Here is a 21,871-nt window from a genome sequence, read left to right as displayed (position 1 = left end):
GGGAGGGGAAGGAAAGGAAAGAATGGCAGGAAGGGAGGAAGAGGGACGAGAGAGAGAAAGGGAAGGGAGGGGAGGAGAAGGGGAGGGAAAAGAAGAAAAGAAAGGGAGGGAAGGGAGGGAGGGAGGGAGGAAGGGAGGAGGGAAGGAAGGAGGAAAGAACTGCTTATAATAAAGCTTTCAAAATTTGCGTGCTCTAATTTGACCTAACAATTCTATTTGCAAAAATTCTGGCAATGTACCTTAAAGATGTGATCTGGAACCAGCTGTTCATTATGGACTTGTTTATGCAAACAAAAAGTTAGAATTTATCTAATATGGAATTAAGGTACATTCATGTGACTAAATAGTGTATAGCCATTTTTTCTAAAACTATTGAAGAATGTTGGGAAACATGGGCATGTTTATACTATAAAGCAAAAAGTAATATTTTAGGAAGGTAGTATAAAATGTTCTAGAGGGATATGTACCCTAAAGTGTTAACAGAGTTATCTGGGAAGGTGAAGTCATAGTAACTTGGTCTCTTCTTTTCTGCCAGTTTTCCAAACACTCAATCTGCCACCCCACTACTGCTTATGAAGGAACATGTTCTACTTTGTAATGAATTCTCAATAAGTTATTAAAATAAAGCCTTCATTTTTCTAAAAGTCTAATCAGACTCCTGATATCAGTATTTCTTCCACCTGTTAAATAACGTCAGTAGGATAAGGCAGTGCCATTCACAGGCCAGCTTCCAGATCATAGATCGGTGTGGGAAATTCTCAGAGCTCTGGGGACCTAGAGGTGCCTAAGAGTCACACATAAAGCACAGGTGAGTTCAAGTCGAAGTTGCATGATCTGGGATTTAAGGCTTAGAGTAGGACAGACCAGATGGGAGTAGAAATAGGTGTTGGAATCACCACAGGTCTGTTTAGCACAGCCCCAAGTACTATAGATTGTTCATTCAAATTATTACTCATGATTGATAATTTACATTTACGGGTCATTTGTATTCATAGCATGGGAACTCTAAGCATGTATTTGGCTCTTTCTGACCACCAAACCTTGCTTCTCCTCTCTCTCCTTCCCCTCAAAGGGTCCCTGAGCCTCTGTGGACCTAGAAGTTTTATCCTAGTCTGTGAGGAGGGACAATGGCCTCCCAAGAATTTCACATCTTACCTCCACATCAGAATTTTCCTATCCTAATAAGAAAGCCCCAAAGAGTTGTGCTGTATCTCAACCTGCCATTATATGGCTTCGTGGTCATAAGTAAATCATTAACTTCTTTGATTTCTGTTCTACTTTTGCAAGAAGTTGGGATTCAGTTGTTCAAGCCTGGCTATTTCATCTCCCTGGAAAGCATTAGAATTATAGATTCCCAGGCACCAACCAGAACTCTGGAATGGATATCCAAAAACCATTACATGCCCCAGATATTTTAATGCAACTTCTCTAACCACATTCAGGCACCACTGGATCAAAGATTCTCTCCAGCCCAAAGGCCAGACTTAAGGGGCCTGCTCTGAGTTTAAAGATGCCAAATGCTAAGTGAAGGGTGATGCAGAATGGGTTCAAGTACATGAGAGAAAGCTTGCCCATCTCACATGCCACCTCCCCTTGCCCCCATTTCTAGTTATCCTCCTTCTTTCTGAGTCCATTTCCATTCATCCTAATTACTTTCGTTTTCTTGTCTCAGACAAGTGGACCTCTACCAAGGGGTACACGGCCAGCCTGAATGTCGAGTCAATCTGGGTATCCATTGCATTACCATTAAATACTTCGATAACTTGTTTGAGGGTCTCCAGGGAAATGCCGCTGTATCCTTTGGCTAAGACATTGATCCTTAAAGCCAAGAGCATCCGACATCTCTCAGGAATTAGTGGTTTCCCAACACCTATAAAAGAGGGTTGACTTTTTTCCCCCAAGGAAACCAAACCCCCTTCTACCTCAAGGCCACCTCATCCTCTGAAATCTTTCTCCTTCTCCATTTCAGTCCATTCTCCTATCCCCTTTCTCCTCTTGACTCAGATAGTTGTACTATTTTTCCCCCTGACTGTCTCACTTCTCAAGGGCTCATCTTCAAGTCAACTGTAAAATCCCAGTTTTGCCTTTTCAGTTCTCCTTCCTGATATACTTCAATGAACCCACATCATCTCAAACACCTTTAGAATAAAGTCTGGACTCCCTAACACAAGCTCCTTCACAATTTGATGGGAGCTGCTTCTTGGCCAACTTTCGCATCTCACCTACCCTCCCAACTCATTCACTGGCTTCCAGCCATGAATTTCATTCCCTGAATGCACCGTTCTCTCAGCATCACTCTACCCACGTTCCAACACCTTCCCTCCATTCCTTCTTCTGCGATTCTGCTAAAAGGTGGTCTTGTCTGGTGCTTTCTGCTTCCCTTCCACCCCCACAGCAGAATCTGGCAGCTATTCTTTGAAATTCACTAGCCCCTTTCTTGCAGCTGCTATAGTATGAATCCCACTGTGCTGTGGTTTATTCTTCTAATCAAAAAAGATCTAGGTTAGCATTTGGCACCCAGAGACACCCCAGCATTTTGAATGAAGTACCTGAAGAATGTGAACGTACTAAGTTGACCTGGAGCTCCCTGGAAGAGAAAGGGGGGGAAAACCCTTTTAGACACTTCGCAGTACAAATTTTTGCTCAATTGGGGAAAAAATAAGGGAAGAATAGTTGTCCTTGGGAGGACAGAATGAAGCAGTGTGATACAGTGGAAGAAACTAGTAAGCCTGTGTTTTCAATATTAAATCGTGTGCAAGTAAATCTAAGCTTCATCTGAGAAACACGGCAAAACCCCAACGGCAGATCTGTGAAGGCTGAATGAGATGCACCTTAACCAAAATCCAAATGTTATTATTATTGTTAATGTTATCATTGCCCTGGTTGAAAAAGAAATCTCAAAGATGAGAGAGTGAGTGAGGATGGAGGGTGGAGAATCAAACTTACTCTAGCTTATCAAAAGGAATTAAAGTTCTGGCAAACTTCCCAAAACCTGTAGTGATGCCATAAACAACTAGAATAAAAAGCAGACATTGTAAAATTAGATGCAAGCATTTTTAAGTCTATAAAAGCAATTTTATAACATAAAGAGAAAAGGATACCCGTTTTTTCTCTCACAATGCTATCTATGACTTCTCTGGATTTCTGCACCTTCTTTTCAGCAGTTGGAGTGAGCTAGGAAAACGTTGGTCAGAACTGAGCATGTTAACGTTTGGTGAAAATGGCCAAAGAGGACGTCTTTGCTTTCCCTCCCCCTGTACCTTTATTTTGTAGTGTCCCTTTCCCAGGTTGACCAGGTCCTCTGTGGTCAGACTGTCCCCATCTAAGGCGATGTACTGCACAGAAGAAGACAATTTCTGTGACTTTAAAGAGCTCAGTTGCTCTAACAAGAGAGGAGGAAAGCCCCAAGGGGAACCAATCTTTGACACTGCAGAAATTTCATCCCTGCTGTGGAACATTAATGTGCTAATTAAAAAGGCAGCTTGCTTGTTTATGAAGCTGAATGAGGAAAGTTAGAAACACAAAAGCATAAAACCCTCCCAAGCTCCCTTTCCCTCCAACTTGAAGCTGAATAAAACCCTGTCTCAAATGATGGTCTTACTCCTTAGTTTTGCTGAACCCCCCCCCTTCCCTCCTTAAGAAAAAGCTGCAAAGACCTAAGTTGTCTTAACAAAAAAAAAGTGGTTTGACACTTACCTTGTCAGGTTCCTGGTATTTACTGTAACTGAAGCCAGGTAAAGGAAAATACTGGGTATTGTGGAAAAGCCCCAGTCCCGTGGTCTGGCAGGAGGAGCCCACAGAGCAGACCAAAGAACCAGCAGAAAAGGATACAGGTAAACCCCTTCAGGTTGAGATGGAATGAAGTCTGGAGACATTGCATCCCCTTCTATAACTGAAACGAGAATTCAAGAGACCCTGACACAGATCACAACGTAGGGCCACACTTGGAACTGTTAAACCACAAAGGGGCACCTTGGTTGTCCAAACTCTATAGAAATGGCTGCTTTAAAATGATTTCAGATGTTTTAACGTGGTCTTCATGTTGTTTCAAAAGAGTAAAAGGCAGGGGTGTGGGTGTTAAGGCAGAAACACATGGGGTTAAATAAAAGTTCAATTTCTAACTCCCTCACCCCCAGCTTTATTTTGTTTTAAATTTGAACTCCTTCTACTGGCCTCTAATTTGGTGAGGTTGTTTCGCAGAAGAGAAGAACCTTCAAAAGATTCAGTAAAAGCAAAGGGATTCAGACCCACAGTCTTGGGTTCAAATCTCCTCTTTGCTGCCTGACTTGGAGTAAGCCACCTCCTCTCTGAGTCTGTCATAGCGTTGTATGAGAACTTCAGATACACAGTGAGCTCTTCAAGGTGCCTGGCAGATAAGCTAGCACTCAGTAGGTGCCGCTGCTTCTTGTCATCTTCCCTGAAGTGGGGAGAACGATACAACCTCCCTCCCAGGAGGTGAGGACCAAGCAAGGCCTGGTGCCAGCAATTCACACTCCTCCCCTCCGGCCACTCACCCACTTCCACGAACTCGTTGTCCTCCAGGGCTACCTCGAGCGCGTCCCCGTTGTCCAGCAGGCCCAGGCCCTTGCACCGGCGCACGAGGAAGCGCACGGCCTCCACCGAGGCGAAGCCGCCATTGTCGGGCTTGTTCTTGACGTAGCGCCGCACGGCCTCGCGGCCCAGCCAGCCCACCGTGAGCCGCGCGTCCTGGCAGGGCACCGCCAGCCACTCCCCGCGCACGTGCACCGTGTAGCGCGGCATGGCCCCCGCTGCCCAGTTAGACCCGACAGGAGCCGCCTTCTCCACTGTGACAGTCGCACGGAGGGGAGAGTTTTATCCAGGAGTGACTGCTGGGGTGTGGTCAGGAGGAGGCAGACGAGGATGGACTTTCAAAACCCTCCCCTTCCTTCCTGTTCACTCATTTACGCGTTGGACAAATATTTATTGAAAGCCCCACTGCTCAGCTTTGGTGTTTGCAGCCGAGCTAAGGGTGAGAGAGGGGGATGAACGGGGGCAACCGTCTGTCCACATGGGATCCAGCTCTGCCGGCAGAAAGACCTGGGGTCTCGGGAAGGCTGGGATGCCAGCTTCTGGGTGACACCTGATGCTAGTCTCCTCTAGTCAGGGTCGCTGGTTTGTCCCTCTCCCCTGGCTTCTGTCTGAGCTTTCTTTCATTGTGGGCAACTTATAAACACCATGTTCCTGTCTTTATCTGGAATTACTCAACTGTACAACCACACCACTGGCCAGCTGGGACACCAGGAAGTGTGGCAATCACCATTCATTTATTTACTGAGCAACTACTCCCTGATATTGGCAAGGTTTTCCTTCCAAAAAGGAAGATTGCAGAGGTCGAGATAATTTTCATACGACAGGTCACTGTCTGGACACAAGCCACCAAGGCTTGGAGGTTTACAGCTCGGGCAGCCACAGGTGGGACTCCCAGCTCCGTTACTCATTAGCCCCTTGCCTTGGGCAAGTTGGTTCTGAGCATCCATTTCCTTATAAAAGGCAAAGGGCTGACTACCCTACTGCAATATTTGCAGTATCTACCTGGGATCAAATCCTGGCTCTCTCATAGCTGTGTGAATATTGGACAATTTATTTTTGACTTCTTTTGGCCTCAGTTTCCTCATCTGCAAAACGGAGGTAACACTGCCTATTTCAAAGGACTGTTGGGAGGATTAAGTGACTTAGAAATGGTCTTTCATCTTGGCATCCCCAATGGATATCCCCAATCCAATTAAGCTTTTTCAACACAGACTACTGCTCCCTGCACCCAGTTCATTACCACCAGTGTTAATGAACTCCAAATACAAGAAAAAGGAATCGCAAAGACACATGGACATTATTTTAACTAGGCAGCACTTTAGTAGTAAGCCAGTTTCTAGAGATTTGATTATTGCAACAGGAAAATGCTGAAAAGTCTGTTTCCACTAAAACGTTTTGGGAATCAAGAGACAGTTCACAGAAAATGCCCACACCTAACCTAGAGTCTGTCTCCTGCAGCTTCAGGGAAACTTCAGGGAATGCATAGTAATAAAGAGCTACAACTTGTTGAGACATACTGAAACTGGCATTTCAGTCACCCACACCCTGGCCTCACCCTGGAATCTATCGTCTCTTGAAATTGATACAGATCAAGTGTCTTATTAAATTCCAACACCACACCTTCTGATCACGACCATCTGTTCTTCCAGCTTTCCCCTTACCTTGGTCATCTCAGCCTTTGGGCCTCTAGTCAGTCCCTTGTCCCCTTTACTTCCCACCAGCTTCCTCACTTACTTCCCTGGGGATCAGGTCCCCATAATTGTTCACCTGGGGTTGCCCCATAATTGTAAAACCCGATCCCTGGACCATCACAGGAGCAGGTGTGACCAATTGCCATCTCAGTTCACCCAGCAGAAGATTCTGCTACATAAAGTCCTGTGATTGTGTAGATCACGGCACTGTCCTTGACTCAGTGAGTTTCTAAAACTTCACCTCTCTTCCCAAGACCCTCCTCAACATCCACCTCTAATTGTTACCTCCTACGTCTCTGAGAAAACTGAGGCACTTAAACATGAACCACTTCAACTTTCTTCCTTCTTCCATTCATCTGACAAATATTTCTTGAACACCTGTTATGTGCTGAGCACTATACTAGGTGCTGGAGATGAAATAAGATATATTCTCTGCCTTCGTGGGGCTTACTCTCTGATGATGGATACAGACTTCCAGCTACTTCCATGCTGTGTGAAAACCCAAATCATTAGGTGTTCCAGTTGACACTCCCAGCTGAGCCCAGCTCTTGAGTCATTCCAGTCCAGATATCAGATAAGTGAGTGAAGAAGATTCCAGTTGATTCCAGCTTCCAGTGATTGAAATTACCCCACCCCCTACCCCCCCAAGTTCAGGCCCTAGACCTTGTAGAACAGACAATCTCTACTGGCTCTGTCCAAATTCATGACCCAAATAATCCACGAGTCTATACCTTTGTTCCTGTTACTCTTTCCCCACCTGGAACACATTTTCGAACTTTCTTTGCTTGGCTAGATATTTCTTATTCCTTAAGACTCAGTTGGCCTTCTCTTCTCCAGGAAGCATTTTCTAAACCCTTAGGTTGGGTTAAGTGACTCTTCCCCAGGCTGCTTTAGCATACCTCTTCTTTAGCATTACATTGAAATTACTTTGTTCAGCCAGTATGTGTACATGTAGTCTGGCACAAAGACATTCAACATATGCTTATTAGTTGAACTGAATAATAATTACTCGGTTGAGCCACTCCTGGGTAAATTTGAAAGTAGGATAAGCTTGTTGTTAGCGCCCCCTACTGTCTTATTGCAAGCATCCCCTGTCCCAATTCACTTTCAGTGATAACTGAAAAAGGACAGTAGCTTAGAGTATGTTGGGTAGGCTTCCAGGGCAGGGGAAGCCTTTTAAAGTATTATTTAGGTACACAGAGTTGCTAAAGACTAATCTTTTAGAAAGTCATTAGATTCCAGGGATTTGAGCTGAACAGTCTTCCCTGGTATTCCTGGTAAGGAAGATAGGTGAGATCAGAACCCTGAGAAACAGAATCACACTGCTGGGTAGGCAAGTGTCCAAAAATAGAGAACTGCTAGGGTGAGAGAAGCCCTAGGATTGCAGGAACAGAAGGAATTTGTCCCTTTGATACCTGCCCCAGGTATCAAAAGTGTTTTAGCACTTTTTCGGATATCTGATGATAACATTCCACCACCCATGTTTATACTCTAAGACTTCGTTCCTTTTGGACAGGGGCAGATCCAAGCTGGGCCAGAGGCTCTCCCCTGGGAATTCAGAACTGAGATAGTATCTCCACATGGTAAGAACTATTTGCAACAGTAAAGCTGAATGGTAGCCCCCCTATACAGCTTGTTTTAGAGAAGCACAGATGGGAGTATGACAACTCTGCAGTCCTATGTGTCAGCCCCAGGTCTGCCCATGGTTCTGATAACCTCCCTCCGCCTGTATCCATAAAATAATCCTCCTCTTTCCTTTTGGACCTCCAGTTCCCAACGAATCCAGCTGAGAGTCCTGAACTGTGTGCCAAGATGCCTGGGGGCACTATGTTGCACTCACAGGGGGTGTCGGGTGTTTTAGATTTTTGAAGGAAACCAGGCTATTTGACACCACAAGAAAGGATAAACCTAACTATTTAATAAATGGAACAGTTAAATATTTCTTTTGGCCAAGGGGTTCTATTAAAAAAATACTGAGACACTAAATAGGGCTAGGAACTAAGGAAATGTGGGAACTTCTGTAATATAATCATTGAGGATTTCTAGCCATTATGCTCTACTTTAATTTCATTTAAATTGTATCATTTTTCAATGTTTCTTTCTATGTGCTGTATGCTGGATGTGGGTGATGTCTGTGGGACACTGAGGAGGAGACAAGGCAGGTTGGACAGACTATCAGGAGGATCCCTGAGGGTCTGGTGGGAAGCACTGATGCTCAGGTGGTCGTCCGACCCCTGACAGACAGGAGACAGCGTGTGTCCAGTGCGTTAGTAGGAGGGATCTAGAAATGGGAGCAAAGTGCTCCCATTAGTTTGTACATTTTGGTACGGGAGCTCATCCTGTGTCCACCAGGCAGATGGTGAGGAAATCCAACCAAGTGTTCATGTTTAAAGTTATTTAAAAAGCAAAAACCTAATTATGTTGAAATTCTGGCTTGCAGCAAATTCAAATTAAAGAACTTAAACAAAACATCAGGTAAATAATATGCTGATATATTTTGTGATCGTACTGTGAGAAAACAAATACGAAGCTAATTTTAACATTTAAATGTATAAAAGATTATACTTTACTAAAATTCATTTTACAAAGAACATACCATATAAAAAAGCATAGCTCAGCTTTATTTTAGCAAAATCACTGATAGAACAATAAAAAGCCCAAACTAACATGATATTTTTAATTATAATGTGAGCCAAAGTTTCATATTTTTTTATGATTACAAACTTTAAAAAGAGAAATTTCCCAAATCAGCAGTAGGCAGGCCCTTAATCCACTTTTAAATCCTTCCCCACCAGCATTGCAGTCACGGGATGCATACTCGCTTTGTGCTCTTGGTAGGTACGGATAGCCTGATTGCGAGATTTGTCAAAGGCAGCAAGATCCCTGCAAAAGAGAAGAGAAAAGAGGAGAGGAGAAAAGAGATCATAAGTCAACACCCCAGATTAAGTTAATGGGTGAAGGCAGGGGTGACAACCAAATTAGTTAACCACCCATAAAGCAGGGGTCCAGCCAATCAGATGGCCATCACTCTGCAGCAGGGTCCTAGAGCCCTCCTCCTGTGCCAGAGACTGGCCGGTCAGCTGGTAGATGACAGACTATGGGGAGTTCCATGGAAGGGACAGAACAGCTGTCCTGTCACCTACTGGCTAATCAGCCATGTATGAGTGTACCTCAAAGACTCTGTCTTTTTAAAGCCTTGCTTTCCTTAAGTTAATTTTTTTAATAAAAAAATGAGAGTATACTAAGAATTTTAGAAAACTTCAGATAATTAAATTGAGAGTAAAAATACTGACCATAGTGAAATAATACTATATTACATTAAAAAAAGAGAACACACCTTGCAAAATGCATGATTAGTCACTTTTAATAAAGCCACTATTTATACACCATAAGAAAGAAATATTTATTTTTTTCTCACAAAAGGCATATTCTTGTGTGAAACCTATTTAAAGTATACTTTACTCACTTTAGAGGTAGATGGGTTTTATTTATAGAAAGTATATAAAATATTCTTTAAAATACTTAAAATTTTGGGAAAGAGCATTACATTCTAAAGGTGATTAATCCCACTAATGGAAGGCTAGGGAGGGGGTGGAATGGGAAGATTTAGGCTGTATATATGTTTCCACAACTGAAAAAAAAAAAAAAGACAGTCTAAACAGATGACAATTGAATGCCAAGGATGAACCTGGATGGGATTGGAGGATGGAGGACAGGAGGCTCAAAGGGACACAGTTGAGACATAAGGAAAAGGAAATATAGAATTTAAGCTTTGTATCATTGTTGAATCTCTTGTACTTCTTAGCTGCATTTAATGGGATTGCATAAAAGAATGTTCTTATTCATGGGAAGTGTATATGTGAATTACAGTGTTTGTTCAAGGGTGTGTGCAGCTAGCTCTCATATGTTCAGAAGACAGAGCAGTAGATGACGGATGATAGATAGGGAGGGAGGGAGGGAGGGAGGGAAAGAAATAGCGATGTGACAGCAGGTTAAAGTTGGTGGATTGGGCTATTGGGGGAGGGGGGGGTCAGGGTATGATGGAATTCTGTGTATGGGGTTAGTATTGTTTTTGCAACTGTTCCTATAACTTTGAATTTATTTCAAAATAAATGAATAAATAAATAAAAATAAAATAAAATACTTAAAATTTAATTTTGTAACCACATCAAAAAAAGTGGGAAATGACCTGGTTTGCCAAATTGAATAATATTTTACTTGTGAAGCAATAAAGCAAACATGGGTATTTATGTCATGACTGTATTTTTTCTTCTTCTTTTTTTTTTTTTCCAGAATTCTTGCCAGATCCACAGTCAAAAGAACTCACTGAAAACAGGATGAGCTGGAAAGCCATGAGTTGATAATTGTTGAAGCTGGGCGATGGGTACATGGGGGTTCATTATAATAGTCTGATCACTGTGTATATGTTTGAAATTTCTTATCATAAAACATTTTAAGTATGTGACCAGGAAGATGTGGTGTCATGTAATAACTTTGTGTACACACACCAAAGATTATTCACATATTTCATCAGTTTAATAAACTAAGGAAAAAAGTATTATTTTTTCAATAGATGCAGAAAAAGAATTTGCTAAAAAAAGAGAACTCACTGAAATATTCTTAAGTTATATCTTATTGCAAAGATATAAACTTTTTCCCCTTTAACCAAGCATTCCTTTATTATATGTCAAACTACGTAGCAATATTTGATTTAAAAAGGTATTACTTTACCTGTCCATTTCTTTTGCATTTAATTTCAGACTCTTATTTATCTGTATCTACTCAACAACTGTCTTCCACCTGCTTTCAAAATCTTCCTCAATATTTAAGACTGTCTTCCATATATTTCCATTTTCACCAGTGCCTAGCCCTATTTGGCACATAATAGGCACTCCAATTTTTGTTGAATAAATGAAAAGACTTAAGAGAGAATGGTAGAGCTGCTCAGCTTTATTATCCCAAATCCTTCACAAGATTAACAAGCATTTGAATCAAAATAGCTATCATTGATGGAGCATTTACTAGGTACTGGGCACAATGCTAAGTGCTTTAAAGAATTCATTCATTCAACAAATATTTATTGACCAACACTGTCCCAGGTACTGGGGAAAAAGGATTTCAAAACTAAAAATTCCCTCCATCATGGATCCTACATTCTAGTTTGTGGAGGCCAATAATAAAATAATGAAATAAAAAGTAAAATACACAGTATGTTAGATGGTGGTAAGTGCAATGGAGAATACAAAGCAGGGAAAAGGGTAAGGGAGTGTACGTGTGCGGGTGGGCACAAGGGGATGCTGTAATTCAAAACAATGTGGTCAGAGAGTTCTCTGGAAGAAGGTAAGGGAGCAAACCCTGTGGACATCCAGAACATTCTAAGCAGAGGGAAGGGCAAATGCAGAGACCCTGAGGTTGGAGAAAGGCCAGTGGCTGGGCAGTGAGTAAGGGAATGAGGTGGGGGGCTGTTTGAGGCCACTGGGGTGACTTGAGCTTTTCCATCAGAGGAGATGGAGCCATGGGCGGGTTCTGAGTGGAAGAGTGATGTGACCCAACAGAATTGCTTCAGCTGCTGTGGGGAGAACAGACCGAAGTGGGTAAGGGCAGAGAAACAAGCAAGAAATGATAGTGACTTGGATCAGGGTAGAGGTGGTGAGGAGTCATCAGAGTCTGGATATATATACTTATGTTTTCTAAGAAAAAAAATTAAGTATCAGGGAAATTTTCAAACAAACACAGAGGTAGAGGGAATATCATAACAAACCTCTGTGGATTAACAGCTTGCTTCAATGATTACGGTTTTGTCAATTTTATTTCATCAGTCCCCCACTTTTCTTTTTCTTAAAGTATTTTAATACAAATCTCAAGTCATTTTACCTGTGAATACTTTGATATGTTAAAAACTCCCATAACTGCCATGTCATTATCACATTTAACACAATAGTAGTTTTTTAATATTATCTAATACCCAGTCCATATTAACATCTCCTTGAATGTACCTTTTGGTCCATGGTTCTGGGGAGAGCTCCAGCCTGGAGCTATAATTTGGGAGCCCTCAGCAAACAGATGGTATTTCAAGTGGTGACTTGGGATAAAATCAAGGGATTGGGTGCAAAGAGTTTAAGAAAGAGCTCCACAGACTGAGCCCTGCGTCAGGGAGGCTGAGAAGCAGCAGCTACCGAGCTAGGAGGAAACCAGGCGAGTCAGTGTCCTGTAAGCCAAGGGAAAGGAGTATTTCACGGAGGCTTTCAAGTACGAAGACAATGAAAAATTGTAGATTGGATTTCATAACTTAAAGAGCACTGGGGACTTGACAAGAGTAATTTTTGGTAGAGTGGTGTGGACTAACACCTGACTGGAATGGATTCAATAGAGAATGGAGGAGAGGAATTGGACCTAGTGAAAAGAGATGATACTTTGGAGGAGCTGTGACACAGAAGGAGAAAATTAAGGTAGTAACTGGGGAGGGATATGGGGTCAAGATGTATCATGTGTAAAGTGACTGATTGACATCTTCATGGAAATAATACAGTAGAGAAAGAAAAAGCACTGATTTCAGAATAAGAGGGAAGGGGAGGCTTGCTGGAGCGTGGTACCGAGTGGCAGGCAAGGGAACGAAACCTGGCGCAGAAGGACGGCCTTAACTGGCTTAACTGGGAGGATGGACTGTTCATTCAGAATTCATCACTGCACCCGAGGCACAATACCAATAACCCCCACCTGTAGCTCTGGAGGGTATGCGGGACTAAAGGTAAAGAAAACAAAACCACAAATCTACAGTGTGAGATTAAAACTGAGGTACTTTTAGATCTGTGCTGTCTAGGAGGGTAGCCACTAGCCACATGCAGCTATTTAAATTTAAATTATGTAAAATTAAATCAAATTAGAAATTCATTTCCCTAGTCATAATGGTCACATTTCAAGTGCTCAATAGCACATGTGGTCTGGGACTACCCTCCTGGACAGCAGAATTTCCACATCCCAGAATGTTCTGTCACAGTGCTAATTTAGACAGATATTCGGACCCACTGGGCAGACCAGTCTTCTTTCTAGTCCTCACTAATCTTTGGAACTCACTTGGAAAGTCTAGAATTCCCTAATAGCATTCATGCCTTACTAACTTTTTATGTAATGCTTCTAAAGAAGCTAATGAAATTATCTCAAATTTTAAATATTTAGAAATGTTCATTCCTATTCTATAACTATAAGCTTTAAAAAACATAAAAACTATAGTTTAACAAGAATACAAAATCTTCCTCATTCCTTACATGTTATTCATAGCATAGAAATCGATTTGGTTCTTACTTGAATAAAGGTCTTGTAAACTTCATTCTTCCTTGTTCAGTTGCCATTTTTAGAGCCAAAGGAACTGCTTCCTCCCACTTCGATTGAATGCAGAGCCGTAACCATCTGAAAGGAAGATTTTTAGGGGGGATGGGGTAGGGTGTGAGGAGAAAGTCGAGGCTATGACTTAGATATATCTGAAAATTATTTGTGTAATTATGAACAATCCCGTAATAGTTATATTTTATACCACTTTATGTTGTATCTTTATTTTGAGAGTCTCAACTCCTTATATATATCTACAATTTTATAATTAGAGAAGAGAAGGAAGGAGTTTGTTCTTGAAAAAGAAAATAAATTTTAAAAGGTTTGGATTATGGAAGTGCTTATGTACCTTACAAATGGAACTTCTGGAAGAATTAAAACTGGTTTAAGCCCCATACTACCTGTTTGAATTAAGAAAGATTAACATATAACAGAATCAAAGTTATCTATCTATTCTGATTTCAGAGTCGATTTGGGTAGTTGTGGAAGAAAGCCTATTTACCACTGAATTTGCAATTCTAATATTTTTAAGGCAAGAGAAGTTTAGAACAAACGCTAACAAAAAGAGTAATAGTATATTCTTACAGATCTTGCGACTATTCCTTATATACCACTAGAATCATTTATATAGATGCAGTAAATTTGACAAGGATTTCTCAAGACTCATTTATGTCTCACACTCTGCTTTCCCTTTTCACCTTTTAAACTAGTTTTCTACTTTCTTCCATAGAGACAAGTTAAAATGATGTACCTGAATCGTATTTCAGAATTGTTAATGGCATTGAAGTTGTACACCTCTTGCATTCGCTTTATGTGCCCCAATGGAAGAGGTGCCTAAGAGCAAAATAAAGAAATATATAACGTATCATTTCAACAGGATTCCTTGGAAGAAAGGAGCTGGAGAGAAATTCTTAGCCAGATTAAAATCCTATATATTTTATAATATGGAAATAAATTATATAAAAATAAAAGAAACAAATGCACACTAAAGTAAATTTTGTGCCAGCTTATTCTAGATAAGGATGTTCTGCTAGGAGCAAAGGGAGATTTAATTCATGAGGTACTTAAGAGAATTAAATGAGTATACTATGTTTATTACTCCCCTCAGACTTTTCGGTATTAGCTTTTAGACCCTTTCCAGAGGGTTCTTCCTTACACCATATGTAGTTTAAATTTATTTCCATTCTCCAGATTAAAGCACAGTTTCTTAATTTTTTCATCATTGATTCCCCCCACCTTTATCTTTGCACATTTCCCTTGAAATCCCCTTCAAATTACTTCCTATGAAACAGCAGTTCTTGTATTACAGACCTTAAGAACCTGATGAGTAATACAAACAATATAGACCCTTTCCCTTAGGAAAAATATGCATTTGCCACATAAACACAAACTTCTATCTATACAATTTCAGGGAGTTAAGAAACCTCCTATCCCCATCTTAACACTTGCTGAAGGGGAGGACAAGTTTGGAGGAGGGAAGGCAAGGAAGAAGATGAGTTTTGGGATTAGGAGAGCCTGAGGTGCCCGTGGAGTACAGGCGGAGGGGCCTCTAGGTAAGAAGTTAACTCTTGGCCCCAGCCATGGCTTCTCTCCCTCACAACGTTCTCACCAACGCTCACTAACCATCTGTGTTCTCATTAACTGCTCACCCTTCCCGCGTTATTTAGTGGATCAGTCCCCTTACGGAACGCTCAACTCCAAGTCCACCCTGGTAGTCAGCCATTTAAGGGCACCTCATAGGCTCCCTCACTGTGCCTGTTCCCAAGTCATCCCCTTCATTTTTCTCATTTCCTGCTCCTAGGCCACAGAGCAGTGCTACCAAAATTTGTGAAACATTGATGCCCCAATTGACTAAAAATTTATTCTCTCTTACTTTGGGCCCTGTTGCCTTAAAATCCTATTCCTCATTTTGTATCACTGCCATTGGAAATTCTGTTCCGAATCTTCTCCATCCCTCTCAAGGTACTGATACTCACGAGTTCCCTTTAAGGTCATACTTAAAGATGCAGTCATTATCTCCCTCTCAAAAGGCAGCATTTCCTTGCAGCTTTGCATAGTCTTTCAATTACCAGGGTTTGGAATCTTAAAATCTATTTGAATTCTTTCCGATTAACCCCCAAATTCAATCAGTCACAAAAACCTACACTCTCATCCTGTGTAATCTCTCTCCCATCCATCCCGTTCTTTCCACTGCCACCAGCTCACTGCCTTATATCCTGTACTGCTGCAAGTCTCCAAACTAACTTCCCCACCAGCCGGCCTTCTGGTCACTAGCAGATTATTTGTCATAATGTGCCATTTCACCCAATTACTCTCCTGTTAAAACATTTAAATTCTTTCCCACAATCAAGACTTCTCAGCTTGGCATCCAAGACCCATTATATCTGATCCCTACCAGCCTCTCTACGTTATCTTCCACTAACTTCTTTCCCTTGCTCTACTACTTACTCCTGCAACCCTGGGCAAATTCCTTCATGTCCTGCTCCTTACAGCTTAAATTTCTACCTCCTGCCAACAATGCTCTACTCAAATCATCATCCCATTCCTCCAAAACTCCTTCCTTGATTATGCCAGTTGAAAGGGATTCCTTCTTCACTAATTAACTTTTTTCAAATGATACCTAAAATATACCTCCTTTTATTACTAAATTTGGCATGTCTTTTCCTTTCCTACTTAGATTGTAAGCATCTTGAAGACAAGGTCTTACATATCTTTCTATCCAGAACAATATTAATCATATTAGGCATTCAACAATTTTTAAAAAAATAAATAGGTGAATTTTAGAAATTATTTTTCTCCATTAGTTTTCAAATTACTTTGTTGTTCAAGTTGGGCTCAATGTGAATGCTGTGGCTTTATGCCCATTTTAATTTCTGATGTTCTGAATTAATACTTACTTTCTGGAGCATCTGTGATAGAAACTCATTCAACTGATGAGAAGAGAGATCTTTCAGGTCTGCTGAACTGAATGAGTTAAAATCATCTTCTTTGGCCTAAAATAAATGTTACTTGTTTATTTCCATTCTTGAACAATTTAGTAACATTTTCTAGCTCATCTGACACAAAAGTACTAAGTAAAAATTAACAAAAATATAGAAATACATGGCTGTGTGCACAAGATTACAAAAATAAATTTAATCATTAGCTACTTAAATAATCCTGATATCAAATCACTGTAACGTAGAAAGCTAATATGACTTCTAAAATCTATATTACTTAAGAAGAGTTAGACTATTTTAATAGTAAGAGTAAAAGAAACCTTTGTCTCTCTTTGTACCATTCAAGATATATAGATTTCCAGAGTAAAGAAACATTATAAAACACATTTCAACTAATTTATAGGTCAATCAAAAAAAGAGGGTAAAGGATCAAAATTTGGTAAAGAAATGGCATATTCTTTTTAATATCACAAAAATCAAATGATAAAGCCACAAACTGATGTTTTCGTCCATTCCCATTCTATTTTCACACTTAATCTTGACAGTCATCTAAGAAATAGAAAAGTGGCTCTATACTTGTATAATTAGGATTCAGTGCCAAAAATCTTTGAGGCTAGTATTAAGGAATAGAATACTAAATAAAGCTTACTAAAATAAGAACTTTAAAATCACACTAAGGCACACCCTAATAGAAATCCTGAAGAGCATGATAAAGAGAAAAATCTGAAAAGCAGCCAGAAGGAAAAAAGTGAACTATGTGGTATTAGTACTAGGATAGACAGATAGAACAATTGAATGTAGAAGAGAACCCAGAAACACACACACACACACACACACACACACATACACACACACACACAGTCACACATGTGTATAGGCACTTGATTTACAGCAGAGTTGAAGCTGCAGTTGTGGGGAAAAGAAAGACCATTTAATAAGTTGTGCCAGGATTACTTCCAGTGGTCATCCATATATAAAAAGTTAAATAGGAGTCCTATTTCTCACCACACACAAACACAGATTTCATGTGCAATGGAAAACAATACAACTTCTGTTTGATAATATGAAATTTTTTGTTTGCTTAAGGTAGGGAAGAATTTCTTAAATAAGACACAGAGAATACAAATCATTATGGACAAGACTGATAACTCAAATACATTCAAATCAAACTATTGTTGTTCAAAGATACCATTTAAGAGGTGAAAAGTCAAGGCACTGTCTAACAGTTCACTCACATTCAGTACCATTTTCAGGAGGGACATGCATTGCCCACCTTTCTGAGGTCAGGCATGGCATGAGACTTGCGATAGCCAATGAAATGAGAGTGGAAGTGGTAAGTGCCACTTCTGAACTTAGTATGCTATACTTTCTTTATTTTCTGCCAGGAGACTGGCAATGTCCCAGATAGAATCTTCTCTATCAGCCAATATTCTGGAATGAAGATGACACGGAGCAGAGCCAAAGGAGACTGAAGGCCATGTGGCATGGACAATAAGCCCTATTTGGAGGCCATTTAAATTATCACAGCAAAACCTAGCCTATCCTGAATGACACATTTGACAAAAGATTAGTTTCAGAATATATAAAGAATTCTTAAGAATCTCTAAGAAAAAGATAAATCAATAGAAAAATGAGCACATAATATGAATAGGCAATTCACAGAAAAGGAAACGCAAATGACCATATTAGTAATCAGAGAAATAAAAATTAAAATGAAAATGAGATACCATTTAAAATCCTCCAGATTGGCAAACCATATTAAAACCTGGCTGAAATACCCTCTCCTATAAGAAGCCCTCCTTTATGCTGCAGCCAATTCCAATCCCCCCACCCACCTCTGGTTTGAAATAATGGTTTCTTCTGCTGACCTCTTATTACTTCATCTGTATCTTCCTCATGCTGCTCATCATTTGCTGCTTAGCACTAAATTATTTATATATAAGTCTAATTTCTCTAATAAAACTATAGGCACTTCCAAGGCAAGTCCATCTTTGTACCTTTCTGTAAATGGATGCTAAAAGTATTGGTTAAATAAACTTTAGAGACAAGTTTCAATAAGCAACACCTAAATTTGCTATGGATAATAGGATTATTCCTAAATTTTCTGTTTTTTTTTTCCACTTAATAATTATCCAGGATACATACTCTGATTTCTCTAAAGGATTATGTTTTGGTATGTACATAAAGAAGCTCCTTTATTTAGGGAGTTTCATAGAAGTGAACAAAGCTATTGACAGAATGAAAATGCCTGAATTCTCATTACTAACAGTTGGCATTAGAGGTTGCTCAAGATCATTTTAGAATTACCTGGTCTGTATAATTGCTATATTTGAAGTAATATCTTATGAATAATGAGGAAAAGAAGAAAGATAAGATGCAAATATTTTTGCACGGTTATTTTAAGAATTGAAAAGGAAAATCAGAACTAATGCCATCAACATTTTTCCCCCATGAAACTTAACTTTACACATCAGGGCTGGTATGATATCACCTTGGACAAACTTGACTTACAAATAGCCTTTCCACATACAACTGTTCATGAGTAAAGTACTCCCTCCCCCTACTCTTCAACTTCATGAATAGAGACATATGTGTACAATTCAAAAAGGAGTAAAAAATCACACATTACTACTCACAGTAATCCATCTTTGACTTAGGGCAATGCATGCATTTGTCAGAGTCATATCGTAACTGCAAAGATGGAAAAATATCCAAGATTAAATTTTATAAAAATGCATAAATACAATTTGAAACTTTACAGAGCACATTTAATTGCAAAGTTCTCTGTAAATAAAGGCATAGAACTGTAAAGTGACAGAAATAGGAAATCTTCTACCTGACTTTTATTACTGGCATAATCAAAGAACTCTGATTCATGTGGATATCAAATTAATGAAAAAAGCCTGACTGTCCTGAGAGAATGCCTAAACATCTCAAAAGATCATCATATGCTCAAGCAGGTTGGGAGTGAACTGAGCATATTTAGTGTTTACTATATGGCAGGAAGTTTCAGGCACTTGGGGCAACAATAAAGAATAACATGGAGCCATTGCTCATGGATTTGACATCTTGTCGTGCCAACCATCTAACCACCTAATCATCCAACACATCTGTGAGCACCTGCTAAGAGGCAGGCACTGCTCCAGATGCTCCAGGTATAATGTGTCGCAGGAGACCCTTGGGAGACTCTGAAATCATGTGATGATTTCGTTTCTTTCTTTTCAGAAGAAAGTGAAATTAATGAACCTGTGACTGTTAAGCAAAGCAAGTTACAGAAAGATTTGTGTGTGTTCAACTTAGAAAATAAAGTATTACATTTTGCAACAATGGAAGAGAACAGGCAATGCATTTAAGATTCTGTAAAACATTCATTTTTGCCCATAAATCATGCTTACTCACTGTCAAATGCTTCCATTAGAGAAAAGAGGGTACCTGCCCCTCAGTGCTTAAATGAAGTTTTGACTATAAGTTACCACTGACTCTGCCTTGGAGAGGCTGTGACGGGTGTCACCCGAGACTCCCTGTTTGTGCCTTAGGGCAGATAATCAAAGGGTCAAAGCCACTCCCTCATTTGAAGCTGCTGGATTATTGTTACGAATTTAGGCTGTGGACTGCAGGTAAAATCTTTTGTGTTTGCCCTCAAAACCAAGTGGGAGCAAAAGTCTTTGACGGCTCATGCAATAAATTCCCTACCACCTTTAACTAGAACATTATTTAGCATTGATTTCATAAGTTGGTCTCTGTTTCTTGATATCCTAAAAAATCCTGATTAAAGCAACCAGGTAAGGGTTAGTCAATGGAGGGGAATCAACTCTTCTTTAAGGCAAGGTCCTAAGAAAAGCAGTGATATATGAACCCAGCTGTCAAGATGCTTTTAGTATAATGGAGAAAAAAAAATTTGGGGGGGGGGGGGGCATTGCTAAAACTTGGTTTTGAAATTTATGAAAAAAATATATTTGCAAATATATGAAACTTAGGATAAAAAATGCTCATTTAAAAACATATAATAATAATATCTGCAAACATACATAAATGGTATAAAATCCATACCATTAAAAATGTTAATGATGCAGTACTGCGCTCACGGAACAAAAATCTTGCTGTAATTCCGGAGCTTCTCATCCCCACATTTGAAGGAGCTGATAAATCTGGTACATTGAAAATCACGAGAGCCACATGACCAAAATAGTAATACAGAATAAAAAAACATTTAGAACACACATTTTAAAAACACATTTCTTAAGGAATCATATAAAGGGAAATACAATTCTGCATTTTTCCCACTTCAACATGAATGATACTGCATCTTAGCATTTTTAATGACGATGTTAAATACAAAACAGACTGAAACACTGCACGCATTTCTCCTGCTGAATTTGCTGAAAAACAGGCTCCTCAAGGCCCTAGCCCACTCAGGGAAATGTTCTCAAGTACGGCTTTTAGAAAGCCCAGTGTACATTGCTTTACTTTCTTCAGATCTCGAGATTTTAGACACTTGAAAACACAGGGCATTATTGGTTCCAGAAGGTATTTTGAACACAGCTAAAGAAAACCAAAGGTCGGTAAGAAATATGTGCTCAACAGCAAATGTGCAGCAAGAATGCAAGATACGTCCCTGTGATTCCTCAGTTTGCTTCATTCACATGGACTGAACCCACTCGTGCCTGTGCCACCACTCGTTCCTCTGTATTTCCATGTTTTGAATCACAGTATGATGACTGATTTATTTTGTTTCGTTCCTCTGTATTTCCATATTTTGAATCACAGTATGATGACTGATTTATTTTGTTTTTTAAGAAGTTAGGCTCCTTCAATTTCACACTGCATTATTAGGAATACAATGAACAGGTGCAGCTGCCACTACTAAAATGAGAAAATTTCAAGCTACATTCTTTGGAGAGGAGAGTAATAAAGCTGCATGGTTTAAAAATATTTAACTAGTAGAGGATTTCTTGGGGTTCATAATTTTTACAAGACAACATAGGCCAGAAAAAGAACAAATGCTTGACATGCAAAATCCATTCAGATATATTCTAAACTAAAGCCTGTGCATCCTCTGGCGGAGAAGGATCCAGGTCAACTTGGGTTTTTAATCACCACTCCCTGTGATGGCTACTATATATAAGCTTTAAAGGTAAGCTGTGAACACTCCACATGCAAACAGCATGAAATGCTGAAGGAGAAAGATTTTAATAATCACACGAATAAAAGTAAAATTACTACTGTGGCAACCACTATGAAGCCCTATATTAATAAGGTTTGTCCTGCTCAGAGAGATCAAGAAGGGCTTCCATGAGGAGGTGGTTCCTGAACTGAAATTGGAGTTAACTAGGTAATGAGTATTCTAGGTCGAGTGAACAACAC

The 21,871-nt window shown here is 39.9% G+C and overlaps 2 protein-coding genes across 3 annotated transcripts in view; both read right to left on the bottom strand.

Moving 5' to 3' along the window:
* Positions 1-4,941, bottom strand: part of HAL (histidine ammonia-lyase) — a 33,718-nt gene extending 28,777 nt beyond the window's left edge. Inside the window, exons 1-8 of the mRNA XM_037846440.1 lie at positions 4,515-4,941; positions 3,832-3,892; positions 3,697-3,724; positions 3,261-3,335; positions 3,102-3,174; positions 2,947-3,013; positions 2,550-2,587; positions 1,745-1,870 (exon numbers count right to left, since the gene is read on the bottom strand). Of these exons, the coding sequence (XP_037702368.1) occupies positions 1,745-1,870; positions 2,550-2,587; positions 2,947-3,013; positions 3,102-3,174; positions 3,261-3,335; positions 3,697-3,724; positions 3,832-3,892; positions 4,515-4,761 (715 nt within the window). The 5' untranslated portion in view covers positions 4,762-4,941. The remainder of the gene's footprint in view (positions 1-1,744; positions 1,871-2,549; positions 2,588-2,946; positions 3,014-3,101; positions 3,175-3,260; positions 3,336-3,696; positions 3,725-3,831; positions 3,893-4,514) is intronic.
* Positions 4,942-8,784: 3,843 nt separating this feature from the next.
* Positions 8,785-21,871, bottom strand: part of LTA4H (leukotriene A4 hydrolase) — a 34,068-nt gene continuing 20,981 nt past the window's right edge. The window contains exons 15-19 of one of the 2 annotated variants that reach the window (XM_037846441.1): positions 19,144-19,198; positions 16,466-16,561; positions 14,320-14,402; positions 13,545-13,649; positions 8,785-9,125 (exon numbers count right to left, since the gene is read on the bottom strand). In XM_037846441.1, the coding sequence (XP_037702369.1) occupies positions 9,008-9,125; positions 13,545-13,649; positions 14,320-14,402; positions 16,466-16,561; positions 19,144-19,198 (457 nt within the window). In that variant the 3' untranslated portion in view covers positions 8,785-9,007. The remainder of the gene's footprint in view (positions 9,126-13,544; positions 13,650-14,319; positions 14,403-16,465; positions 16,562-19,143; positions 19,199-21,871) is intronic. The other variant, XM_037846442.1, reaches the window with a different exon arrangement.

The sequence above is a fragment of the Choloepus didactylus genome, chromosome 8 (assembly GCF_015220235.1).
Source record: "Choloepus didactylus isolate mChoDid1 chromosome 8, mChoDid1.pri, whole genome shotgun sequence".
NCBI classification, from domain to species: domain Eukaryota; kingdom Metazoa; phylum Chordata; class Mammalia; order Pilosa; family Megalonychidae; genus Choloepus; species Choloepus didactylus.
The sequence above is the reverse complement of the archived record's forward strand: the minus strand, read 5'-3'. Positions and strand labels throughout refer to the sequence as shown.